This window comes from Amblyomma americanum, chromosome 1, assembly GCF_052857255.1.
Source record: "Amblyomma americanum isolate KBUSLIRL-KWMA chromosome 1, ASM5285725v1, whole genome shotgun sequence".
In the NCBI taxonomy this organism is placed as follows: domain Eukaryota; kingdom Metazoa; phylum Arthropoda; class Arachnida; order Ixodida; family Ixodidae; genus Amblyomma; species Amblyomma americanum.
In genome coordinates, this window is record NC_135497.1 from 488,318,635 (window position 1) to 488,346,296 (window position 27,662).

Consider the following 27,662-nt stretch of genomic DNA (forward strand, 5'->3'; position numbering starts at 1 on the left):
ATAGCTGACGCCCGTCAGTCCCGAAGCTGTCGAGGTCCGTTGCAGCCGGTAACTTCACGTGGACGTCCCACAGCTGCCATCCAGTTGTTGGCATTCAGGTAGCAACATCCCACCGCTGCCACCAGTTGTTGGGATTCAGGTAGCGTGACTGGGCCGGAGAAGAGACGAGGACGATCGGAGGAAGGAAACTTTATGCAAGGACTATTTACATTAAGTAGAAGTACGGGCAACTGAGGGTGCTTCTCAGTAAAGAGAGCTTCATAGGAGTCGGGAGTCTGATACTTCACAAGAAAGGAGCTCTATTGGCATCAAACCAGCAGCTCCTTAAATACTCTTCGTATTCCCCAGATCCCTAGCTGGGAAATACAGTTCGAAGAATGATGTCCAATCACACGATGGCACTGGTGGTACCACCCACGGCAGGGCGGTCCTGATGCTTCTTCGCAGCTCGGTCGAGGGAAAGGGAACAGGACCCGGTCACGTTGTCGTCCCCGCGGCTTCCAGGTGGCCGCGCACGCGCGTCCGGAGGGCGCTCGACTACTGATCCGGAGTTCCCGGATTTGAACCCGACCGCGGCGGCTGCGTTTTTATGGAGGAAAAACGCTAGGGCGCCTGTGTGCTGTGCGATGTTAGTGCACGTTAAAGATCCCCAGGTGGTCGAAATTATTCCGGAGCCCTCCACTACGGCACCTCCTTCTTCCTTTCTTCTTTCACTCCCTCCCTTATCCCTTCCCTAACGGCGCGGTTCAGGTGTCCAACGATATATGAGACAGATACTGCGCCATTTCCTTTCCCCAAAAAACCAATTATTATATTAAGTGTAAATGAAGTAGTTAACTTTTTTTTTTAAACTCACTGCAGCTTCGTGATCACTTTGGTTGCGGTCGAAGGGCAGCTGCCTGTGGCAAGGCTTTTTTTGCATCGGAGGGGACACAGCAATTGGTATTTCCTCTTCGGCAGATATGGTTCCTGAGGAACCAATTTCCCACTCCATCAGGACCTCTTGTTCCTTCGGTTGTTCTGCTGCCATCTCCTCTGGCGAAACACTGTGTTGCTCTGCAAGCGGCGGATCTTTGCAAATAGCAGTAGTTGTGCCTTCCGGGTCGCTTTGTGAGGGACCAGCAATTTCAGCAGCACTGCTGGCATCGCACAGATACTGCACCTGCAGCCATAAGAGCAACAGAATCAGCTAATATCAAAGAATTTAGAATTGAACTGTGAGTGCAGACATTCATGTCGGTCTCTATATATGCCGTATAAAACGCATTTGCGAAATCACAAAAAACTGGCCTAGCAACTGTAAGTTTGGATGGCTTCGCCACATAAAAGTGCTGTCTTAAGGATTTCTACGCTGGTATATTTACCTATTTTTTGACTGTGCAATGTTTCTAAGCTACTTGTTTTCAGCACGAGATAGCATGCAGTGCAACTTACTAGCTTTAAAGTAACTGGAAGTGGAAAATAAGTGCAGTGACAAGCAATGCAAGAGTATGGTGAATGCTACAGACAGTTTAATTCTAGAAAGGTCCGACAAATGCTTCCTTGTGCATGTGTGTTGCGCTAATGAAATTGCATTAATTTTTATTGTCCTCACAGAAATTTGCTGCATTGATTAGATCTTTGCAATGCCCTCAGAAGACGCCAATCTTGATCTCACACACTCCCTAAACGAATTTGCACAGGTATACATACTGGTTCATTTGAAGGCTGCAGGCTTGTTTGGATAACATCCTCTTCATGCAGAACTTCTTGTTCACTTGCCGTTGCTGCAGCTGCTGTCGAAGCTGTGTGCGTCTGCACAGAAGGAAATAAGCACGTAATAAGACAGCACGTTTGCTGTTACGGCATAATGAAACATGCTTTGATGCGTGCTTCAGAAGTGACATTGCACAGTGCGGCAGGTTCTTAAATCAGAATTTGGAGCAATTTTTAGAACTGAAAATTTTCTATTTCGACCATTTTAGAGCTGAGGTACGCCGAGTTTTTAGCGCTAAAATTTCTAATCTGGAGCACTTCGGGGCAATCGAACGTTGACATGGAAGCATTCTGGCACGTCTAGGTTAGTTTCCAAATCTTTTTGATTGGCAAAAAATGTTAGAAAATTACAAGTATGATGTGCAGTCAGGGTCGAAAGTCTGTGGACCACATATGTTAATGAAACTAAGCCGATAGCCCCGCTATTAATCGGCGGCTGAAGACCACACTAGTTGAGGCTAAAAGGGAAAATTTTGTTCTTTCACCTCCACAAGTGTGACCTCCAGCCGCCGGCTGATTTATTTATTGTACCCTCAGGGCCAAAGGCATTACAGAGGGGAGTGGGTTAATTAGGATAAACAACAATGAAATAGAATACAGTGAAAATAGATATTACAAAATAAATTTCCTGCAGAATAAAACAAATAACATCAAGAAAACGTAAATAGTATAGAAACAATGTATACAATACATTGGAAGCAGATATAACACACAATCAACTTTCTTCAAAATAAACAATATTAGCTACAGCGTCATGAAAGATTTTATTATCAGCAATGGCTGCAATATCGGGGGTAAGGCGGTTCCATTCCACAGATGTGCAGGGAATATATGACTGAAAAGAAGATTTGGTGTGGCATGTTGGGATGCCAACCTTGTGGCGGTGATTGATGCGACGTGAAATGTATTCGGGGGGTGACATGAAATAGTTGTAAAGCGCAACGTGATGATATAGCTTGTGAAATAGTGTTAGGCGACCAATTTTGCGGCGAGATTGTAACGGCGGCAGTGAGACGTTAGATTTCATGGCTGTAATGCTTGCCGTACGGTTGTAATTTGAAAGAATGAAGCGAACGCAATTATTTTGGTCTAACTACAAGGAATATGTGAGGTTTTCATGCATAGGGTCCCAATTGATGCTGCGCATTCTAGTTAAGGACGTATGAGTGTTTTATAGAGTAGAAGTTTAAGGGATGACGGAGCGGCAGAGAAATTGCGACGTAAGTATCCTAACATGCGGTTAGCGTTATTAATCATGTAGTTAATATGAATAGACCATGTTAAGTTTTGAGTGATATGAATTCCTAAGTACTTATATGTTTTTACCCAATCAAGAGGAGTGCCATCAAGATAATATGAAGGAAGAGCGTTAGATGTCCGGGAAACACGCCAAGCTTTACATTTATTAGTGTTTAATTTCATATTCCATGTAGTGCACCAGTTTGACACAAAATTAAGGTCTGACTGGAGAGTGTCAGTATCGTTGACGTTATTTATTTCCCGAAATATTACACAATCGTCAGCAAAAAGGTGAATGTTAGAAGATATGGCAGAAGCAAGGTCATTAATATAGATTAAGAATAGGAGTGGTCCAAGGACCGATCTCTGCGGAACACCAGATAGCACGTTAGCAATCGGTGAATTAGTGTTATTAGCATGCACAAATTGCCAGCGGTTTAGAAGGAAAGATTTAATCCATTGGAAGATGTTAGGATCGATATTAAGATGGCTCAGTTTATGTAGTAGCAATTTATGGCATACTTTATCAAAGGCTTTGGAAAAGTCCAAAAAAATGCAGTCAGCGCAAGATGAGTTGTCAAGTATGCGGTATAGCTTATCAGTAAAGGCAAGTAATTGAGTTTCACAGGAGTATGTTTGACGAAAACCATGTTGCGCAGGCGTGAAAAAATGAATTCTCATCGAGAAAGGTAACGACATTCTTGAAAGTGATATGTTCTAGTAATTTGCAGCATGCGCTGGTGAGCGAAATGGGAAGAAAGTTGTGAGGGCAGTGCTTACCACTGGACTTGTGAAGTGGAAACACCTTCCCAATTTTCCAGTCGTTAGGAAGGCTTGCTGTGTTGAGTGAGTGTTGAAAAAGTTTGGTTAGCATAACTGAACTATAAGCACAAGTATTTTTTTTAGGAATTTAGCGCTAATCGCATTGGAACGAGGTGAAGAATTATTTTTTAGATTCGATTAATTTGGCTACACCAGGTGGATCGACAGTTATGGGTGGCATTGTCGGGAACCTGTGGTGCGGTATGAATGGAAGATTAACGCTTGAAATGGAGGAAAAGCTTTCAACGAATGTGTCATTCAGCACGGAAGCACAAAGATCATTGGGGATAAGTTTACCGGAGGTGTATTGTAGTCTAACTAATGGGTCGTTCGCAGGGTGTATAACGCGCCAAAATTTTTTAACACTGGTTTTCCAAATAGTTGGTAATGTGGCAGACAAAAAGTTATTTGTAAGTTTAATCGCGTTGACGTAACCGTCGGAAGCAGACTTGTACTTCGCCCATCGCGCATTAGATGGTGAAAGCTTCGCGCGGCGATATAGACGTTTCTTTTTGTTGGATAATCGTATGATGTGAGAGATGTGCCATGGTGCTTGTGGATTAGAGGTGAGGATGCGCTTTGGGATATACTTATCAGTTCGTTCGTGAACCTTCGTTTTGAATGATATCCAGTTATCCTCGACAGAGCAGTAGTCTGAGTTTGCAATAAAGTAATCAACAAATGTGCCCAGTTCATTGTTAATAGGGGTAAAGTTGGCGCGTTTGTAATCTAGAATGATTTTTTTTATTTCATTCACTTTTGTACGTGGTATACTAATGCAAAAATTGAGCAGAACGTGATCGCTTATGCCTGGAAGATATGTTATTTCATTTCATTTCATTTCATTTTAATACCTTAAAGACCCACTGGGGGTATTACATAAGGGGTGGGTACATACAGTCAAATGAACAAGTGTTATGTTGAAAAATGGTTGGTAACTGCTTCGGCGAATGTGGATGGGCATGAGATGGTAGCGATGTCATTGGAGAGGTCTTTCCAGTCTACAGAAACACGGTGAAAAAAAGAAGCGGCACAGGTAACAGTACGGGCACGGGGGCGAAACACTTGGAAAGGATGACGAATGTGGTGGGATATGCCGGCTGGCGGGGCAATGTAGGGAGCGCAGCGCAGCGAACTATGGAAAAATTTATGGTATAGGCAGAGGCTAGAAATACGACGACGAAGTGAAAGGGGCGCTAAACTGGATTCCGCTTTTAAAGATGTTACACTGATATCGTACGAATAGGAGGAATGAATGAATCTGGCTGCTCTGTTTTGAAGTGACTCGAGCGCATTGATAAGGTAAACTTGATGAGGGTTCCAAACTGGCGATGCGTAATCTAACTTTGACCTGACAAGAGTTTTATATGCTAGTAATTTTACCTGTTGTGGGGCGTGGCGAAGATGACGTCGTAAGAATCCGAGAGTTTTATTAGCCGAGGAAATGACGTTAGTAACGTGTGTAGCCCATGATAAGTTGTTACACAGTGTGACGCCTAGGTATTTGTATGATGAAACGGACTGCAGGTGAACGTTAGCGACTACATATGGGAAATCAAGCGGGTTACGGCGGCGGTGGAAGGACAAACGTTTACATTTATGAGGGTTCAGTTCCATTAGCCAACGGTCGCACCATTCCTGTATGCGGTTTAGGTCATCTTGAAGGTATGTTGGGTCGGAGGCGTTAGTAACTGTGCGATAAACGACGCAGTCGTCCGCAAACATGCGAATATTAGAGCACACATTGGTCGGTAAGTCATTAATATAAATTAGGAATAGAAGCGGGCCTAGTACAGAACCTTGAGGGACGCCTGATGTTACTGGTAGCGGATTGGAATTTTGATTGTTAACAACGACAAACTGTGAGCGATTAGTCAGGAATTCTTCTATCCATTTTACTATGTCGGGGGGCAAGTTCAAACGGGAAAGTTTTAGGATTAAGTGTTTATGAGGTACCTTGTCAAATGCTTTTGCAAAATCCAGGAAAATGGCGTCGGTCTGTAGGTTAGAATCGAGATTAGCATGTAAATCATGAATGAATAGGGATAGCTGCGTTTCACAAGAAAAACCTTTCCGAAAACCGTGTTGAGACGAATGGAAAAAATTGTTCGAGTCGAGGAAGTTTATAATATGAGTATAGATGACGTGTTCCATTAGTTTGCAGGGCACACTAGTAAGGGAAATGGGTCGGTAATTTAACGGCGAATCTTTGTTACCTGATTTGTAGACTGGAACGACCTTTCCAGTTTTCCAATCGTCCGGTAGTTGCCCTGTTGAGAGTGACTGGGTAAAAAGTAAGCATAAGAACTCGGCACAAATATCATTAGTGTTCTTTAGAAGTTTCGAGTTAATATTGTCTACACCAGATGAAGATGAGATTTCCATGTTTCTAATTAAGGACGCAATACCCAGTGAGGAAAATGCGACTACCGGCATAGCATGCTCAAAGAGTAAATTAGATGATGTCAGTAGATGTCAGTAGCTAACTCTGGATTAGCTGCTAGAACTAGATGGAGAGTGTTCGAAGCGTTATTTAGCGTCCTAGTGGCTTTTGTAACTAACTGAGTGAAAATGTGGCTCATAGTTCTAAGAATTGTTTAGCTTGATGCGAAGGGGGAGATGAAGAAGGCGGCTGAGCAGTCCATAAAATAGTTGGGAAATTAAAGTCCCCGAGTAGAAAAAGCGGTGATGAAGGAGATCGTGCGCGAACAAGATTTATAGCGTCGTGAAGTTCGTTAGTGAATGTAGACGAATAAGAAGGAGAACGGTAACAGACGCCAATAACCAATTTGAGATCACCTATCACTATTGACGCAAAAATTATTTCTAGTTCGCTGAAGACTTGGATACATGAAAATGGAATGTCTTTGGAAATGGCAAGTAAAGCACCACCACCACGCTTGGCTGTTCTATCGCAACGATATACCGAATAGCAATGAGCGTTATGGAACATTCGTTGGGAGCCAGGTTTCCGTTAGCGCCATAATGTCAGCTGAGCATGTGTCTATGGCAGAAGATAAAGAAGTATGCTTGTTAAGTAGGCTCCTGACGTTAGTATAAAGAACTGATATTGACGATGACAACTGTCCACTACCCCTCGCGATTCCCTACGGCGCAGCGGAAGATCCAGCTACGGAATCCAATGCAGACGATTCCAATGCAGAGGATTCGCCACGTGCCACGATTTCTTCAACAGTGTCCGTGGTAGGGTTATACATGAAGCGTTTTTTATTGATGTGCAGCTTGTTATATCGTATCTTAAAAGAGCGAGGGCCAGCGCAATTAGATCCGAATTCAAAAAGTTTTTTTCGAGCCTTGCGCAGTAGCAGGTGAGAAATCTTCGCTGATAGTGGTGTTATCTGTTTTAAATTGGTTACGAAGGGTTAAAACCTTGTCTTTCATTTTAGTGTCCGAAAATTTAGCTATGATCGGTCGACACTTCTTCCCTGAAAAAACGCCCAGGCGATGTGCACGTTGAATTGAACTCGAGGAGCATACTTCGACAACCTTATACCCCTGTCACACGGACACTGTAAAGGTACTTTGAACTAGTGCTCCATTACTCTAAGGACGAACGCACGCTGCCACACGGACGCTCCAAAGGACACCTAGCTCAAAGGAGCTTCGAAACAAGGCAGCTCGAGTTCGTCCTTTGAGGCTTCAAGGGAGTACTCTCTCTCCCAGCGAGTTAACAGCATAAATAAATTGAGAAAAGAAACGTTCAATTTTTATTTTATAAATTCACTTCATAAGATTAGTGGTGTTTTAAAATATAAGATAATTTGTTTTGTCGCAGTCTCACCACGCTATACTCTCGTTCCAGATATACGAGCGTCACGGTATCCACGGTAAATATGCTGCCATGTCGGCCATGTTGTTTGTTTGCAGCGAGTAGCGACGGAGAGCAGCTCGTCACATCTGCGGTGCTGTCGCCACTAGACTCAGGTCGCCACTGCTCGTCCACGATTATCGCACGTCGAGACTGCACTGCTCTTTTTTTTATACAGTTTCTTGCTTGTTTTTTGTGTGTGTGCGTCGACAAAATGAGTGGCGATGAACCTGCAGCCAGACTGAGCGAGTTGGCCTCAGTGTGGCCAGCACTGTGATGTTATGCTCTGTACTTAGAAAATCATGTCATTATTGCAGTTAAAATTGCGTTGCTTTAACATAATACGGTTATAAAACTAATTTACTAAAAAAAATGTGACATTTCTGTATTTACATGTGCAGTGAGGTTTGCAATTCTAATAACGCTTTTCGCCGATGAGGGCGCTAAAAACTTGCGAAGGTCGTTCCGCGACCGTGTAGCACGGACGAACTTCCTTGAAGTAGTGCTCCTTTGGGAGCGTAAAGGAGCATTAGTTCAAAGTGCCTTTAGAGTGCCCGTGTGACAGGGGTATTAGCCAAGGCTTCCAGGAGTTTAGATTCAGTATCTGCCCAAGTAGAGCTATCGGCTTTGTTTGAGTAACATGTGGTCCAGAGACTTTTGACCTCAACTGTACATTTTAGCCCAGTTATATCGAACATGACCGTCACGCGTCGCTTGTGAATTGTACCCGGAAATTCGCAGCAAGTGTACTGATCATGCTTGATATAAACACCAGCAGGCCGGATTTTATTCATTTGTAATGCCTTCTGCTTTGGTTAGGGTACACTGCGAGCATCACGCGTATCGCAACCACAGGGCGATCGGTGTTGTGCGTTCAGGCCTAAGGTATCCCACAATGAGAAAGTCTGCTGTCAGCCGGACACGAGATCTGTACCTACAAAAGTGGCCATTTCTGCGTCTGTGGCATTTCAATTTTATTCACAATGCAGTCTTGCTCAGCGGTAACCGGTGTCATCCTTCTGCGGAAGATCGCGCCATCGTTGCATGCGAGTGCAGTGGCCAGGGCAGCCGGTTTTCGTGCACAGAAAACACCTGAATATTTAAGGTTTAGTATCCCCCAATAATCAATCAATTTAATTAAGGGCCAACGCGCTTTGGCAGGCACCGAAGTCGTTTTGGGAAACTCCTATGTAGCGCTAATTAATGCCTGTTCACTCTGCTCTTGGCCGGGAGCGACACCGGCTGGGAGCTCGAGGTTTTTAATGCGAATGCATTTCTTGCCTCACAAGTGGCGTGGGCAGGAAGTGTAGACACAGCGCACCTTGTAATGATTAATAATGATTGAATGAAAAGCTTAAATGACTAACTAAAATAATTGAATACATAAGGCAATTAATTTCACCAATTACTCTGATTATATGATGAGATTGGTGAAGTACTAATATTTTCTTTAGAATTGAATGAAAGGAGGAAAATGCAAGTAACAGAACCAGATAACGCCTCTTGAAAACGAAAGAATGTGTGTGTGGGGAGGGGGGAGCGCGCCACGTACTGCTATATACTGCTTAAGAAATAACCATCCTCGCAGCCCGGCATACTCGCAGACCTCATGAACGCTGCCGGCAGCTTTGGGAGGCGAGGGTTCGTGTTGTTTCAAAGCTCGCCTCGTCCGCAAAAGCACGCACGCACACACGAAAAAAAAAAACGAGGCATAGAATTAGCGGGCTGACCTTGCCTGTCAAAAGGCCGGCCGTTGAAGAGATAGCATATCGCTTTTCGTTATGAAAACGAACAATGGGGGCTAAGCCGCAAAGGGTGGAGTCGCAGCCCTGACGCGCGTATGGTTTATTAGCCCATTGGCCTTCGAATTTATCGGCTATAGATGAACAAAAAGCGACGACGTTATGCGGAAACGACGCCACCAAAGGAGCTCTTTCACAGCAGTACAGGAAAGAACGTTTGTTTGAGGCTTTCATCGACATGTGGGGATTCAGTGAAGTTGCCGACAGGCATGCAGGCAGAGGAGGAAGACGCACGCTGCTCACTCGTGTTCCCTGTAGTAAAATGATTACGTTATGTAAGACTTGTTTCACACCGATGTTACACTGTATACTATAGCGAGGGCTTCGTCCTCGCTGCAGGTTAACAAGAGACTTGCTAACAGCGTGGAGATTCCTAGCTCACTGAGTACTTTGTTCTTCACAAAACAAAAACGAATTCGAAATGAGAGCGCGGAGCCAACGAGAGAGAGACGTTTTGATGCTGCCGCGCCGCGCAGGTGTGAGGCATCTCAAGGTATCGACAAACGGAGCGGAAGCGCGAGGCATCTCGTATGTCCGACCCACAGCGGCGCCGGCGCGTCCTCTGTTCGTCCTCTACAACACCATGTCCTTTGAAAACCAGTGTCTGAGAGCTAGCGTATTCATGCATAGCAGAGCGGATTGATAATTGCTGTATAGATTTTGAGCTGAGCACTACAACTGGGAATGACAGCTCGTTACTTTGTCATGGCATAACCACGTACGGCGGTCGGCAGACCTCATCCCGGCTGGTGTCATGTGGTATACCGCGACAGTTCTGAACGTGATGTATACAGTGCAACGAAATTGTGCATGCATGCATTGCAGCCGTGCATATTATAGAAGCATTCACTCTCACTGAAATATTAGGGTCACTAAGCACGCTAAGATGTCGTCAGTCAGCTAATCGCTCATAAACACTGCTGTTAATTATTTGCTATACACGCATGCTACTTACTGAAGCAAGAGAAAGCGATGGCACGGCATTTTCTGTCAGTCAGCGAAGATTCCCTGTCGCAGTCTTGAAGTCCTCTGCACGAAAATGCAGGGAGCAAACGACGCTCCATTTTGTCGGCAACCAATTATACGAACGTTGCAGTGCGTCAATCCACCGTTTTCTGGCTGCCGGGTCATTCGGAAACCTGTCGCGCAATATTGAAAAAAAATATTACCCATTCATACCCATTCGGCTCTTTTCCATGCCGAACCACAGCACATATTTTGACCGCAGCATTATTCACCGGTGGAACGAAACCTCCGAAGAAACTACTTCTGTGCGGCTCCTGCACCCGGGCACGCAGCACTTCCATGATGCGGCGCCCGCCTGAGCGCGTTCAAAGTGTTTCGGTTATAGTTTCGGTAGTTGGTTTCAGTTTCCCCGCGCTGGTGCGCGCATGCGCGCGCGCGGCGCTGATAAAAATTACCGTACGCCATCACGTGATATGGTCACGGGGGACCGACTCTTTTTTTTTATGCTTTTTGCTTCTTATGACTAGGCTTCAACCTCTCTCTGGACGCTCCCTCCTCAGTTTTTTTTCCTCCATGCTCCGTGCCCTACGCAAAGCAGGGGCACTGCGCCGGGGACGCACGCCTTGCCAGCACAGAGAGAGAGAGGGCGCCACACGTTTCTTGCCAGTGCTGTGGATGCATGATCAATAGAAAAACAACACAGGAAAACTTTTGCTCCATTCAAATGTAAAATACTTTATATTTCTTTAAACGCAGGACATTACGCTACCTGAAGCTCCGAGAGCTTGAAGGTATATTGTAAATTAGAACTGTGGTGAGCGATCAAGTGAAGTCAAGTGGCACCACGCTATAGGCTCACTTATCATAGTTCATTGCGCGTTGTAAATGAAATGTGTAAGCTACATTGATGAAACCCTACTAAAAGAAACTTTAAGAAGCATTTAACATCCAGGGGAAGAGGTAATCTCTAACCTTAATGTGCGACGAGGTAGTAATTTTTAATTTTCATCGCCGGTGAGTTACGCGCCGCCATGCCACTGGCTGTCGCGAGGTGGCGCGACCGGTTTTTCAAGGTGCATGGGACAGAATCCTGGGGAAGTTTATACAACTTAATTTTTGTTTCAGGCGTCGCAAGCAGCGCAGTAATTAAAGCTTTGTTTGGTTGTCGTCGGGATTAATATTTATTTATAACACAGAGTTCACTAGTAACGATATGGTGGTTAAAGTTAGTGCGTCCGCCGTGCAACAGCATTAGGTGCGGTCGGCAGGAGTGATGGGTGTTGAAGGTCCCTTCTCAAGGTAAGGGACCTTCCAGGCGGGCTGTAGTCATTGCATGTAGACTACGTTGACGCCTGCCACTTGCATCATAGTCAATGGAGCACCTAATTTTTGGTAGTGGGGCTGCGTGCACGCGGCCCCCATACAAAATGCAAAACTCAGAATTTATAATGCTTCTTAAAATAAGTTTTTTTCTACGAGCCATGATGGGTCGAAACCGATCAGTTAGGTTGCCTCCTGCAACGTTCTCTGTAGCACCTGCTGCCGCCACCTCCTTTTCTTCGGCGCTTGGCGAGTTCTGGTCGAGATAGGTTGCTCCCTGAGCTGCCAAAAGCTCAATTGACTGTCGACTAGCACGTGTTTATGGCAGAAGTTTGCCAAGCTTCTGGCAGTGCCCTGACCACTGAGGTACATTTTAACCGCCAGTCTTTGCACGGTCTAAAATTTGTTTGCCTGTACCATGGCGTTCAACGTACCAAAGCAACTCAGGCTACGTGGGAAGCCGTAGTTGAAGGTGCCGGATAATTTCAACCGCCGGGGGTTCTTGGACGTGCACTGATATCTCACGGGCCTCTAGCATTTCGCCTCCATCGAAATTCGATCGCCATAGCCGGGATCAAACGCGCATCGTTCGAATCAGCAGCCGAGCTCGCCGCGGCGGCTTATGCTGTGTAAAGGCGCGCTCACAATAGCGGGAAGCTTCCCGCGCCGGCACAGCGTCAACGTCGACGCTGCCTCGCAGCTCCTCGGAATGACGCTCACACTACGCGCGTTTTCTCGCTGCGGTTGTCTTGGAATGTGGAGAGAGGAGGCGCTGAGGGAGGACCCGAACGAGCAGAAAGAGAAGGGGATAGTCACGTGACACTAGAGAAGACTGGAAAGCGCACCCTGCTAGCTCCCCTCCCGTCGCCCTGGCAAAGCAGCCGCCGAGTGCCCCGGCCGGCCGGGGCCGGCCGGCCGGACGCGCGCAGCCTCCGCCTCCGCCGACGGGGTCACTGAACTGGGACCGACGTCACGGTTCACGGTCGGCGCCCATTGGCTGTTCTGTCACCGGCACGGGAAGAATAGGTACCGAACCCATCGCTCCGCGGGACGGCAGAGCAGGCTGTCCGCGGGAGAAAAACCGGCTTGCGCGGGAAGCGGCACGCGGGAAACGTCCAGCGTTGCGCGTTTTCCCGCTAATGTGAGCGCCCCTTAAAAGAGCCTCGGGATTCGAGGAAACAGAAGCTTGGCGACAAAGACCACTACTTCTCGATCTAAGAGCAGTCGTGCAAATACGCACGACTCGCGCTGAGAGGCCATTCAGAACAGAAGCAAAAAGGCAGAAACTAGAAAATGGAAACACAATTACGCTCCCCTTTCTTCCCTCAGGATTTCGGTAGTAGACTTCACAAAGCCCACGGCGCATGCGCGCGCCTACCGGAAGCAGCTGAGCCGCCATCTTAGCGCGGCGCCTCCTGTGCGGCAGCCCGCTTTCCTTCGCGCTTTGTATGACACTATATTCACACGCAGCGGCATTTATCGCGTTCATTCGGCCCTTATCGTAATTACTGCGGGTTTGCAGAGGGTGGGGCCACACTAGATGTAGCTATGAGAGGGGTGAGCAGTTGCTGCGACGCGGGGAGGGGGTGCCCGCAGCGGCGACTTCACTCAAATCTTTTTGCTTGAACTGTTGAAGGAGGCGATCAAAACGCGCTTGCCCCTCATTTTCCCATGATCTGCCAGAAAAACATTATTATGCATGCCGATACGCGCGTTTTCACATACTCAATCAATGTGTGCATTTCTGGCCACTATAGTTCCTTGCTAGTTTTCTGAGTCAGTCCAGGTGGTCGTCCATGTCACGAACCGTTTTTTTTTATTTCTTCATTCGTGCTCCTTTAATTGCACATAAAAACAATAAATGGCACGCTTGATTTTCTGCTTTTTCTCACAGAAACCAACATGACTCTATTCGATAAGCAGATTCTTTGAGTCATGTTTTACTAATCATCTATCATACCGAACCGGACGGGTCCCACACTGAAGCAGACATCGGATATAATTATATGCACGATTACTGCCGCACTTCGCAACTCGAGATTAACGTGCACAACATTTGCGCTTTATTTTTACTGTGCATCAGTCACACACAATCCCTGACTAATTATGTTTTCATTTCTTTTCGACAAGGACCTATAGGGCCGTATTCTATATGAGCTGTCCATTCTCCGTTGTCCATTTCGTGTCTATTCGGTCTTCTGTCAGTGGTCACTCAGATACGCCTGCGGCTTTCAAGCGTCTGTGGCAAGCGGCCTGGCCATTGGTCGGTTCGAGACCGGGCCTTACTGCTGGCGGAAAGTGGATGCAATGATGCAGCCAACGGTGACGTGAATCACAGCGCTCTGCCAACAGCAGGCGACCGGATCCGAACACTGGCTGCGATATGAGGTGCGATCGCCAACCACCCAATGGACGGGTCACTTGCCACAGACGCTAAAAGCCGCAGGTGTATGTGAGTGACCACTGATAGAGGACGGAATGGGCGCGAAATGGACAACGGAAAATGGACAGCTTATAGAATATGGCCACTGCAGCACACTATATCGCATGCACTTCAGCTGCTTTGATAATGAGGCGCCAAAATTTCGTGTTCCACCTTAGCTGGCTACGTAAAAATTTCCGTGCATCTGTTTGCTTAAGGCACGCTTTTATATCGCGCTTAGAGTACACAAGAAAAAATAATAATATTCAGGTGAGAGCTCCGCTATTTGCAATAGCAGCAATTTAACTGGGTAGTACAAGTGAGTATATGCGTTCTCATTAAATAAATGCACGAGAACTTAGTGCGTTCTGAGCTAAATTAGAAAGGACGACAAAAAATTTTGATATGTACGTTTAGGTCGAATGACGGTTAGTTGTCTGGCTTTTCAGTTCATTTCACAGCGGTCAGTTGCAGAACTGTTGTTCTGTTTAATTTTGGGAGAATTACATTTTAGCGGTTGTTGCAGCACCACGCAACCCGGCACTGCATCAGTGCTTGCCTGGCCATGCTTGACGGCGCCGCATCGGTGCAGCCTCAAGCTAGCGTTTTTTTCTTTAGTGGGAAATTTTAAGTTACATGCTGGCAGTATTTCGACATAAAAGCACGCTGCAAATATATCAATATATCTGCGCATGGTAAAAGTGGATGTGCAAGAAAATATGAGGGATTTTTTTCACATTAACACACAACTGTCACCCCGCTGCGTTTCTAATAAAAAAAATAACTTTCTTGATTTGGTTTATGGGGGGGTTCAACGTCCCAAAGCGACTCAGGCTATGAGGGACGCCGTAGTGAAGGGCTCCGGAAATTTCGACCACCTGGGGTTCTTTTACGTGCACTGACATCGCACAGCATACGGGCCTCTAGAATTCCGCCTCCATTGAAACTCGACTGCCGCGGCCGGGATCGAACCCGCGTCTTTCGGGCCGGCAGCCGAGCGCCATAACCACTCAGCCACCGCGGCGGCTATATAATTTTCTTGAGTGCAGCAGCATGCGTATTTAGCGCAAAATACTCTCTGCGAGTGACCACGTATCGTGGAAGCCTGAATATGGCACTAAAGCTTCACTGACTTCTTCCTCCACAACCCTGCACCGGGCAGAATGCTGCAAACACGGCTCAATAAGATAGCGCGAAGGTGAAACCGACCACGAACATGGCTATAATTTAAGCGCCTTGAGCAAAACTTGACGGCACCTAATTAAAAGGCCCTTCTGCGTGTTTTTTTCACGCTCAAGACTTTGAGAATTTACGCTATGCCAGCTTACACTCATTTACCTCCGGTACAAGAAGCTGAATGTGCTGAGCAGAGCCTCGCTGGATGCCCCTCTGACCAGCTTGCTCCATTTGTGAACGAATTTTCTTTTCCCATAAACGCGAAAGCTGCTGCTGTCTGCTCGCTGCACCTGCCACAGCATTTGGCGGCGTTCAGATAAGGCCTATATACGGACAACGAAGAACTGCGTGGCAACGGAAACAGCGGCACGGCCGCCGGCCGGAGTACCTCAACTCCCATGGTGCACCGTCGCCCTGTGGACAGATGAAAACGGCCTACAGAGGATTAAAGGGCGAATCTGCGGCACAGAGACGACACTCGGCGAACGACACCCGATAGTGCTCCCCAAGAAACATCGCTACACAACGCTGCTGGTGCACCAAGCCCATCGACAGCTGCTTCCCGCAGGTGCAAGAGACACACTTGTGCAACTCCGAGGCAAGTACTGGATTGTGCGGGGGCGTAACCTTGTGAAAAGTGTTCTGAGATCGTGTGTGAGCTGCACAGTGCCTCGCACTTCGACGCAGCAACAGGTCTCCTTCCACCTGACCGGACGTCCCAAGCGGACCCGTTTCAGGTCGTGGGCCTCGACTTTGCCGGCCTCCTCCCATGGTGAGAGAGAACAGTCGGACCGTGAAATTGTAAATCGTGCTGTATACATGTGCTGTGACGCGGGCCGTGCACCTTGAGCTTGTTGCAGACATGAGCGAAGAGCGATTCTAACAGGCATTCCGTCGTTTTGTGTCACGCAGAGGCTTGTGCCGAACCATTTACTCTGACAACGCTCTTTCGTTCGAATGAGCCTCAAAGGATATGAGCATTTTGTGGAAGCTCCTGCGGCACCCTGAAACTCAGAACCATTTTGCCAACTCCGGCATAGAATGGAAGTTTATAGCAGAGCGCGCACCGTTGTGGGGCGGATTCTACGAGAGGCTGGTCCGTAGCGTGAAAAGCGCGCTGAGGAAAACGATCGGACGTCAGTGCCTAGACACCACTGAGCTGTCAACAATCCTGGCGGAGGTTGAGGCAGTCATGAATTCTAGGCCCCTCACGTGCACATATGAGGACCCTAAATGCGGTGCGCCGCTCACACCATCCAGTTTCCTGAGATGAAGACGCTTGACGGCTCCGCCTTCGCCTGAAACGTCCGATGCTTCGCTCCGGGCGCTCTGGAAGAAGCGAGGGCGAGTGCTAAATCTCTTCTGGCTGCGAGAATACTTTGGGCAGCTACGCTCGGCCTTGGCCTCTAAACGACCCAAAGCCGTGGCTCCCCGAGTCGGAGAGGTTGTTTTGGTTCGAGAGAATCAACCGCGACTGCACTGGAGAACAGAGTTATCGCTGCCGTGTTTTCTGGGCGAGACGGCAGGGTTCGTTCTTGTGAGGTCAGGATGCCGCAGGGGAGGACTTTGCGACACCCTGTCGAGTTACTGTACCCATTAGAGTTTTCAGAAACTTGCAAGGAGCAAGCTCATTCGGCGGCGCAGTGTTGAAACTTTGTTTTCTCTTCATGTTTAACCTGTGTGTCCTCTGTATGTGATTTTCGAGACGAAACCCAGACACCCCTCGCTTGTTCATGGCCCGCGACGGGACCTCGGGAATCCGAGGGAGAGGGCCAAAAGTTGAGGGAAGCGGAGAGCTCCTCCGTCTGGAGGTGCAAGGGAAAAAGGCAAAACGAGCGGGAGCCCCAATGATGAGCATGCAGCTTTTCGAGCTCCTGCTGCCCTCCTAACGAACAGTTTGATTGTTTCATGTTTCTTGCAATAAACGAACTTACGTAACGAAAACAGTCTACCAGTTAGCTTTCTACAACAATGTACGCAGTACAGCCGCAGCAGCCGGAAACGCAAAGGTCAGACACGTGTGAAACGACGAACTGCAAGTCGCGCGGCGGCTCAGAGCCACGGCACGTGGTACAGCTGGAATCCCAGCCCCGCACAGTTTGCACGTCGGTGCGCGACTGCTCGCCCGCACTGAGTCTTGCCTCGTGAACGAACCATGCCACCCACTCTATGCCACATATGTGCGTGTACGGCAGGGGCTCGAATGTAGTGCTGGACGCCAATGGCGACCAGGCAGACCGCGCCGGGCTTCCTGCGATCAGTAGAAGCGACACATTGCCCATGCGCCTAAACAAGCGAGGGAGGCCGAGAGAAAGTATCATTATTTCTCCGAGTTTGTATACAGGATCTAGCCAGGCGTCCGTGCCTCATGTCGGGGTTGGGCATGCGGGGTAAATAGGCGCTACTTGACGCCTTCGCGAGCGGCAAGTGAAGCAGAGGGGAAGAGAAGCCGACATCAACAGAATGTAAAAAGTACACAAGCAACCGCTCTCCTTCTTTCACACTTACTTGGTGATATTACGAACGCGCCGCTTCGCACAATCCGCGATATACAAGCTTCCGTTATTTTCGGACTCGTGTTTTATATTCTTTCCAGTATTTTTTTTTCTGTCGCACACACCTTGCTCTGAATAGGGTATTCAAAACCTTTCCAACCTGTGCGATGTAGCCGTATTGCTCGCAGGACTGCTGTGCGCACCTGGTGCTACCAACTGCACCGCGCTGGCGGCAGATGCGCGCGGCTGAAGCTTAGCGAACAATTAGGCAACGCACAGGGAGCGCTTGGGAGCGCCACGTGCAAAATGTCGTCCATCGAGCAATACATGGCGGCGGCCACGTTGGAAATGCCTCTGAAACCCTTTCTCTCTCTCCGATCGCTTTTGCCCATTGTCTCAGCGCTAGCGCATCGGGTCTCCGACGCTCATTTCTTATGCCAATAGCGCGGTGCAACAAAGACGGTGCAGACGCCACACGATATTACGCGTGCACGAACCGATGTCGCACACAGGTTCCGACGCCGTAGTGGAGGACTCCAAGTAATTTCGACCACGTGGGAATCTTTAACGTGCCCTGACATCGCACAGTACACGGGCCTCTAGCATTTCGCCTCCGTCGAAATGCGGCCACCGCGGCCGGGATCGAACCACGCCTTTCCGGTCAGCGGCTCAACACCATAAGCACTGAGTCAAGGCGGCTTTCGCACACAATTAGCAGAAGAGGAACATTAGTGTAATTGTTCTGTTACTTTTAGCCCCCGGGAGTTTCGGTCGCCTTCGTACTACAGTTCCCTTCCTCCTGAGGTTGTGATAACGTAAAGCAAAACCATGTCGCACAGTGCTCCGGCAGCATTCCTTTTTATGCTGGAAACCGGTTGGCTTTACTTTCGGTGGAAAGTGCGGAACTTTCCGGTACACGCAGCAGCTAGCTCTCCTAGCGGCCTACACTAAGCCCGAGTACTGTTCTAAATGCTGGGCATCTCGTTTTACAGAATGATTAACTGTCGGGAAAATGCAACAACTACCGCGAAGGGAGCTTTTTGAAGACCTGAGCTGCGGTATTTCGGTGAGCCACCGAATTTGTGTTCTGACAGAAAACAAAAATAGACGAAACCCATCAAAGTGCTCGCAACTGAACTCCATTTTTAATGGCCAAAACGGATGTTGTCAAAAAACTATGCAAGAAACCTATGGGGAGCCTCGCATAGCGTGAGCCAAGGGTTAAAAAAAAGGTGAAGGCAGCGGGAATGAACCTGAAGCAGTATAGTTTAATGAAATTGTGACGTAAAAGAGAACATAAGTATTTAAGCCATTATTAATTTTTTGACGCGCTGGAGTTCACTCTAGCACTTTTAATTAAGGAGTTGTAACGCGTCAGAATAAATCTCAAATGGCGCAAGTTTCTGAGAATATACCTTTTGTTTATATCGATTTCTTTTTTCTTTTGGCTTTTACGCTCTGATGGTAGTGCGCAAAACCCCGAAGGCGACCAAAATATGGCCCATTGAGCTTGCTCATATAGCGACTGCTGCGTATTACGGCTGGGCGAGCATGGCCTCGCCAGTACACACATATCGCCAGTGCGGGAGCGTTGACAAGGACAGGATGTTTAAAACCTGCGCCCCTATTCATGGTTTAAGCTTCTCGGGGTGAAAATTGCGGCATTTGTGGTTTATTTCGACGCTCTAAATATAGGCGAAGCAAGTTCACGCACTTCCAGCGGTTTAAGAGCCTCAGTACTCAACTCAGTCATTAAATTCAAATCAGTGTAAATTGTGGAATACCCCTGCTAGTGCGCTTCATTATTGGCAATGCTAGCATTGTCTTCAAAAAATGCAGCTCTCTTCTTTTTCTTAAAATATTGCCGTGAGCTGCGAAGAGCGGTGAAAATACGCGCGAGTTGAGTTGAGTTGAGTGGTTGTAAACTACCGGTGGGATTAGCCTTGCAGTTGCTGCCGGCAATTGCTCCACCGTAGCGACACTTAAATAGAAATCACAGAAACACTGTCCGCAAAAACCCAAATAGACACTCCTGAGGTCACCATGTGGAGGCCAAATCCGAGTCCTGCAGGTAAAGTAGAAGAAGGCGAGAAGCATCCCTTCTACTCGACTGGCTCCCGCGCGGGAAAACAATGTCCTGAGGAGAACTGTGAGGAACTCCTGCCTTCTTGAGGGATCCGAATAACACAGCCCGTTCCGCGTTGTACAAAGTACAGCACAAGAGGTAATGTTCTATGTCACCGCACATACCACACGTTGAACACAATGGTGACAACGCTATGCCAGTCTTATACATCCACGCCGGCGTACGAGCAGAATCCGTGCGAACGCGGTGCAGCAAAGTGGTTTGGTACCTTTTGAGACCCTTGGTCACACATGGCTGATGAGGAGAGCTCTACAAAGAACTGAAGTGGCACAACACCACATCTCTGAACATTTGCTTGACTTCATGAGGGACTCCATGTACTGGAATCCCGGAGAGAGCTGTATGGGCGAGGTTGTCTGCTATCTCGTTGCCTAAGACACCTATGTGTGAGGGCACCCATTGAAAACGTATAGAGAAGCCTTTGCTATGTAGATTCTGCACCAAACGTAGGGATCTAATACTCAAGGCATCAGTGGGGAACCCGTACTCTAACCTTTGAAGGGCAGATATTGAATCCGTAATTAATACAGTAGGTTGAGGCGTACAACACCGTAGCTTCTTTAAAGCTGCCTCAATGGCAACGCTTTCGGCCATTGTGGAGGACACGACTTAAGCAAAACGAACAGACCAATCATACTTCAAAGACGGAATATGAAAAGCAGCTGCACTAGATCCTCTGACCTTGACCACAGAGCCGTCTGTAAAAATTTGAAGATGACTGGCATATTCGGTCTCAAGATGTTCCAGTACGAGCGAACGCATTGCCGCTAAAGGAGAATTCCGCTTAGCGCGAACGTGGGGAATTGTCAAGGAACAATCGAGGCTCGGAAAGGACCAAGGTGGCTTCAACGTCTTAGGTCGATCTCGAAGGTCGAGACCCAGAGAACGAGGAGTATTTTAAGCCATGTACGCCCGGGACTCAGATCTCTTTCGAAGGCGCTGTAGAAGCGCTCTCCCGGCAACAGTCTCTCTGAGGCGGCCAATTTGCAGCAAAAGTCTTTGTGAAGCGGCTAGCCGAAGAGGTTTCGATTGAGACTCATACAGTATTGCATTGTATGGAGTAGCCTGCGGAACGCCGAGAGCCCTCCTTAGTCCCATTCTGTGCAAAACCTCAAGGCGTTCCAGCTGCGATACCGAGGGGGAAATTAAAGGGAGCTGGTACATTATGCAACTTGTCACCAGGGCATCGTGAAGCCTGATCATTGAAGCAGGATGGTTTCCCCATTGCTCACTAGCAACTCTACGAAGCACATTGAGACGCGAAGATAGTGAAGCCACAATCGAGTCCACAGCTCGTCGCCACTGTAGACGTGAGTCAATAGTGACGCCCAAAAAACGTATGTGGTTAACCTGATGAAGGCAAGACTGATCAAGGTCTATGCTCAGCCGCGCATACCGTCGTCCCCTACCTGGAAACATGACGAAGCCAGATTTTTCCACCGAGAGAGTCAACCCAACCCCTTTAAGGTAACTTTTAACTGAAAGCACGGCCTGTCGCGCTAATAGAGCTAAACGTTTGTGTTGATATCCGGTTAACCAAAGACAAATGTCGTCTGCATATATCGACATATGGACATGCCTACAATGTTTTTGCACGTTTGCGGGAAGACCAGCCATGACAACATTAAAGAGCGTTGGGGACAGGACACTACCCTGAGGTGCCCCTCGCGATACCGCCCTTTCGGAGCTCATTGTACTGCCTAACCGCACTCGAAATTTACGATCACTGAGAAATGAGTGAATGAATTGCAGAAGATAGCCCTGTACGCCTATGACCTGCAGACTATTCAGTATTGAGCTCTGGAGGACGCTATCATAAGCCTTTGATACGTCTAGGAAAATAGTTAGTGTTGAAAGTTCAAAAGCACTCTGATGTTCAATGTGGCTTATCAAGTCCAGGACGCTATCTTGCGCACTTAAACCTGTGCGGAATCCAGTCATGCATGTTGGTAGTGCCCTTCTATCCTCAAGCCACCAAGACAAACGCTTACTTGCCATCTTCTCCATGAGCTTAGCCACACACGACGTCAGCGATACAGGACGATACTAGGCCGCGTCTGTCATCTCTTTGCTGGCCTTCAGCAGTGGGACTACACAAGCCACCTTCCATGAAGGGGGAACGTCACCAGACTCCCACACTCGATTGAGATAGGTTAGGAGCATCTTCCGGTGTTCCAGAGGCAGGTTCTGTAACATTTGATTGGTAATGCCGTCAGGACCTGGTGCACAGCGACGCCGCAGGCTGCGGAGCGCTGTCTGTAGTTCTCGAAGTGTGAACGGGGCGTCCATAACAGACGGAGACGTAGCAGGCAGAGCGCAGGGATGAATGCCTGGTCTGGAATTTACAAATGCATCCGCAAATTCCTCACACTCAGTTTTCCAGTCATGTAAAATATTTCCGGTCCGATCCGTGCTACGCCTAGATTACCCCAATTGCAGGATTGCATGCGCGGTGTTCAGTGTTTCATCTAGTGAATACACAAGGAAGAAGACAACGAAGGTTGCCACTGAAAAAACTTTACACCCTCTTTTCGCTACGTCACATGTAGGCTCCCACCGATGACGCAGCGTGCACGACGTGTCTTTCCTCAATGTGCGGAGTCAGCGCCCGTTTTTTAGCAATGGTGTCATTGCTCATGTCGCACTAATTGCACGAGCAATTTGCTTAAAGTTCTACTATGTGCATGCCGGGTGAAAGTAGTAGTAGCGCCGTCTGCTCGCGTCGGCGCCAGCGGCCCCGAGAATTGCCACTACCCGTACAGGCACCTAAAAGGCGCGAGTTCGAATCCCACTCAAACCTTTTGCATGCGTCTTATATTTGCTCGAGTTTTCACGTGGTGCGGACAGACGGAAGGACAAAAATCTGCGGACAATGAGACGGGAAAATGTAGCCGTTATTGAATACATTCCTGAATTAGAACCGACCCCTCATGCGAGAAAATAAAAATGAGACACATCACGATACTACATTTATATTCATTACAAGGTGTTTTGAAAACGCGTGATAAATGCAAGCGCTTACATGATAGGTAATCGCGCAAGTTTCAATCGAATGACTTCGTTTATATGGCTCTCGGAAATTTCTTCATAGCAAAGATTTCACTTGGAGACCATGCACTGGGTTATCTAAAAATGCATGCACAAATTCATATCCTGCAAACACATGGTGGGAATTTTTGCCGCCGATTGACGGACGGAAACAGCTGCGAGCGATCTCTTGCACCTCGCCTTTTGTTGACTTTGTGGGAAAAAATTTCCAGCTGTTGTCCGCCTGCCACTTCCACCGCCGACTACAGAGCACATCTGGTGACTCAGTTCTATTTTGTATTTGAGCTGATTTTTCAGAGCTGATTTTGATTCTGATAAGATACAACAGCGCTGTATCATTTAGTATGCCTCCAAGTTATTTGCGATATCAGTTACTGAATGTCCCCCCAACCCCTTTTTTTTTCGGTTAAAACGCGCGTGATCTGATGGCCTTTTATTTCACCACTTAATTTTCTCCACCAAGGCTGTCTGTTGTTGTATATGCAGCAAGGCAGGAGTCGTTCTTTGCTGACCTGAATCTCGCTACTGTGTTTTTGTATTCCCGAAATCAAATGAGCGTCCTCGCATTTCTCATTCTCTGTAGCCTCCATTTACCTGTGCGGATGTATTGCTGCCGTGGTATTTCTGCACGACAGCGCCACGGAACGAGGCGTTTCTGATAGCAATAATGGGCATCCCGTTTCTTCGCTTCATCGTAATCGCGCATAAAAATGAGCATTTTCAAAGGGCACTTCAGACCAATGACTGCCGTGTCCATGACTGACGCAAAATCTGAAGCTGTAGGGCTCGCAACTGACCCAGTTCGTGTGAGGTGGGCATTATCCTATACACACTGCAGCTCTCTTCGGGCTGCATGCAGGGTAAGCTTTTGAGCCGCGTAGTTGCGCAGCTACAGCACGCCTCAAGTTCCAAGCGTGGGAAGGGGAGAAAAGCTCCTGTCCCCTCTCCTCATGAGTCTTAGAACTTCAGTGGTGCCGTAACTGCCCGAACATACGGTCATAAAGACCAAATACTTGTCCGTGTCCGAAAGATTTCTGACTAAGATTGCACATATTCTATACAGTGCATTCCACACACGCATCACGCCAAACAATTGTCTTTTCGTTGCGCTCGAAGAGCTGCTACAAAAAATATAATAATTGCTACCCCGAAAGCTACAGTTTCCCATTTGTAGACTCGTGGACAAAAGTTAACGAGTTGCGTATTGGCGGGAAACTATTTATCTCTTCGCGGTCGGGCAAGTCAGTTTGCTGAAAAGCCTGCTGGAAGCATGAGGGGATAAAAGCATGTTCCACGCGCTGCAGCGAATATCGGCTGGCTGCGTAGCGAAGCAAAGCAGAAGTAAGTGTTGTTCGGCCGCATTACGTTTTGTCCATGCCTGAACGGTTTCGGTGCGCGCTCGAGTGCAACAGATCAGCAGGGACCATTACTGGACAGAAAGACTCCAGTTATCGGCATGACATATAAAACAAAGGTCTCAATGAAATAGGGGGCGAGAGATAAAAGTGAGCGAACCTTGCAAAAGCGATCTTCTTACATTCTTAAGCTGCGCTCTCACAAAACGCCACACAAGAGCCAAGTAAGACGCAGTTACGGATTAACTTCCTGACGTGAGTTGTCATATTGCGGACTCACTTGGGCAGGAGGAATACAAGCAGAACAGTCATAAGGAAAAGCTGGTAGACACAGCATATGTAGCACAGCGTAGGCAGGCACTAGAATTAAGCAAAGAAAAAAGCCACAAGTTTCGCTTTTCTTTGCACTAAACTCTTGTGTACATAAAATATGTTTTTTTGATCTTATTAGTCTGAAGCCAAATACATAGATTTAAAGGCATACAACAAGCAGTAAGCTGATTGTTGGAATTGATTGGAATAGTTTGCCAGCTTCTACTCTCCAATCTTTGGATAAGCTGGAAGTAAGCTGATAAAAAGTTGAAGTAGTTTTTGCCTCCTATGTTTTCTTCTTGAATGTGTGTTTTGATTACAGTATCTCATGTATAGCAACAACCGCTTCCGCTGACCTACCAAATGTGGTGCGCTTTGTGCATTGTACTTGTACTTTTATATACCTGTATGCCACTCCTGGTTGGGCGCCTAGCCTGCACTATGTTGTAAATAATAATAAATAATAAAAATCATCGTTACCTTGGTTTCCTCGCTCACCGGGCACCGTTCCACGATGCCGCACACGAACGCACAAGACGCACGCTCAGCGGAGTTCGCTCTGACTGTAACGCAGTTAGGGTGGCCTATAACGCGATTTCGTGGGGGTCGCAGGAAGCTAGTTTTGGCTTTGCCCGGAGCACGTTCTTCGTTACGAGTTGTAGCCCAGATCGAGCCTACTTCTCGAAAGAATATCCCGCTCAAATATTCTTTACTGGCTCAGCGCAGAATAAAACGTGATCAGCCAACAAGATCTTCATGCGACATACGTAAAAAAGAAAAAAAGCCGGGCCTAATAGTGCCACGAATGCAGCTTCAGAAGAGTGGCTACTGGCATACAGCTTGTTCCGATGAGATTCTCACGCAATATGGTTAAACTCAGGCATTTATGTGTCGCCACTGAATGGCACAAAATTAAGGTACTGAAATTTTATCAACCGTCTCAGTCCAAAAGAAACAGACAATTCGTCACAATTTATATGGCAAGCCATTATGTTGAGTCAGTTTTATATCTTATACACTGATATGTAGTGCACCGCAGCTTGACTTCAAGCTTTCCGTCGCGTCTATAAGCGGACCTTTGCTATAACCAGATGACCCACTAGAGAGGCACCTAATCAGCTGGCCCATTGGAGAATTTCATGGCAGATGACATAAGATAACCGGCAGGGCCATCTGGCCCTGTGGCCCGTATTTATGCGCTACCTGTTTACCTCGTATCAAGAAGGATCAACAAGTAAAAACCCGAAAGATGTGACATTCTGGATGGACTGCACTCACCACGTCGACCGGGTCGCGCAGATTAGACACGTGCCACCAGTTGCGGCGACAGACGTTGTTCACGAGGTACTGGACCAGGCCGTCCACCAGGGGCCCCGACACTACTAGCGGGTAGAGGAAGAATATGCCCACCAGGAACACGCCGGGCACCGTCAGTGTGCACTCGAAAAATAGCAGTGGCTTAGCTCGGCTATGCCAGGATATATGTAGCGAAAGCGAGTGTGAAACTCCCCGGTTGGCCTTGTTCACATATTCCACAACGTATGAAGCACAGGCATAAACGTCCAGTATGGCCTGTAGGTCCATGTTTGATTTCAGCACCGAGGATATCCAAGGATTGAAGGAGTCGCGTCACTCTTACGCCTTTTCTCTAGGTTAACAGCACGTTGTCCTTCGGTTTCTTGAGCCCACCGCTGAAGTCTCTTGGTCGCATTCCATCGTTCATCACGGGCCGTCTTCAGTGAAGCAGGACTCGGGTCTCTCCTCCGGCTGCTGTCCCTGCTGCTAGCGGTGCAGACACCGGACGTTAAACGTGCCTGTCTCGCGGCGGCATATCCACGGCGGCGTTTATCCAGTCGCTCGGCGCGCTGTTTGTTTCCGGGGCGATTCGTTTCCTCTTCATCTTGTTCCGCTGTCGATTCCAGGCCTCCTCCAGCTTATCAGAATGGTCGCCGTCCATACTGTCGCCTCAGCTGTGGTCGCGGCGCACACCAGCTCTCCTTTTCAATCCTGTGACATCTTATCTCGCATGCGACGTAGCTCTCGAAGCGAGCGGAGGCGAGCGCAAGTACGAGGTACGCGGTGTCACCTCCTACCAAACGGCGGCGCCGGCGAGCACTGTGGTGTGACGTCATGCCAGATGGCGCGGCCAGCTCGCGAAGCTCAGTAACCTTCCGCGGCGAGGCACGCTTTGCGACGTCACGTGCCTCGATGGAGTACCGCCACGGCGAAATCGCGAGTTTGCGGCCAATAAAGCTTTCGCTTTGAAAGGCACGGGCACCTGTGTTTCCCTGCGCCAGCTTCCATCTTCACGCCCACAAACGAGTAATACGCCAACCACTGTCGCAGCTTAGTGGCAAACCACCCCACGAGACTTATAGGGAGATCGTGGCCATCCGGTCTCTACTGCTGCCAGTAGACGCAGAGTGGCGGAATGAATGGAGAAGAGCCCCAAGTTCTTCTATGCATGCATCTGTCTAGACCTTTGGACCGCAAGTACAGCCACGTAGAATGTTAACTGGACTGGCGGCCTACCTTGATGAAAAGAGAAAGAAATCAGGAAACTGCTTGAATGCACTTTCTGGCAGTTGTATGGACCAATTTTTATAAACAGCGTCCAAAACAACAAACGATAATATGAATGAAAACATTAGGGAACGTGTGCAGTGAATAAAGAAAGCAGTGCTCGACTTAATGCGTTCATAATCATGGAGAGAGATAGAGCATAAAAACATTTGATGCTTGTAGCTTGCGAATCATGCTCATTCACCTGATCTACCGCATAATTGCGCTCACTGGAAGAAGAAACCAAATAGATTTCTTCTGTTCATTCAAAATCCCAATGGCGACTAGGAAGCCACTGCAACAGTTGAAATAAAAGTGCGAATTTGGAGCGTTAAAGTCCGCGAGATTTAAATGTATTTGACAGTTACGATGACATGCGATCAGTGGATCATTCAGACCTCTCAAATAAGTTC

The 27,662-nt window shown here is 47.8% G+C and overlaps 3 protein-coding genes across 4 annotated transcripts in view; 1 reads left to right on the forward strand and 2 right to left on the reverse strand.

The window, feature by feature from the left end:
* Window positions 1-4,280, reverse strand: part of LOC144127504 (uncharacterized) — a 173,881-nt gene extending 169,601 nt beyond the window's left edge. Inside the window, exons 1-3 of the mRNA XM_077660499.1 lie at window positions 4,266-4,280; window positions 1,693-1,794; window positions 857-1,162 (exon numbers count right to left, since the gene is read on the reverse strand). Coding sequence (XP_077516625.1) covers window positions 857-1,162; window positions 1,693-1,794; window positions 4,266-4,280 — 423 coding nt within the window. The remainder of the gene's footprint in view (window positions 1-856; window positions 1,163-1,692; window positions 1,795-4,265) is intronic.
* Window positions 863-26,758, reverse strand: LOC144116089 (uncharacterized). 2 transcript variants are annotated; one of them, XM_077650753.1, is made up of 5 exons: window positions 25,966-26,758; window positions 10,403-10,586; window positions 3,775-3,831; window positions 1,693-1,794; window positions 863-1,162 (listed from the first exon to the last, which is right to left on the reverse strand). In XM_077650753.1, exons 1-2 carry the CDS (start codon window positions 26,269-26,271, stop codon window positions 10,575-10,577), a joined length of 318 nt encoding a protein of 105 aa, XP_077506879.1. In that variant the 5' UTR covers window positions 26,272-26,758; the 3' UTR covers window positions 863-1,162; window positions 1,693-1,794; window positions 3,775-3,831; window positions 10,403-10,574. The 2 variants fall into 2 exon arrangements, with proteins under 2 accessions (XP_077506879.1, XP_077506880.1); XM_077650754.1 differs by lacking the exon at window positions 3,775-3,831.
* Window positions 16,001-27,662, forward strand: part of l(2)37Cb (DEAH-box helicase 16 lethal (2) 37Cb) — a 551,956-nt gene continuing 540,294 nt past the window's right edge. Inside the window, exon 1 of the mRNA XM_077650750.1 lies at window positions 16,001-16,103. Within this exon, the coding sequence (XP_077506876.1) occupies window positions 16,101-16,103 (3 nt within the window). The 5' untranslated portion in view covers window positions 16,001-16,100. The remainder of the gene's footprint in view (window positions 16,104-27,662) is intronic.

Excerpts from the sequence above, each read along its gene's own strand:
- LOC144116089 (XM_077650754.1), bottom strand. The coding sequence starts at position 26,271 with ATGGACCTACAGGCCATACTGGACGTTTATGCCTGTGCTTCATACGTT.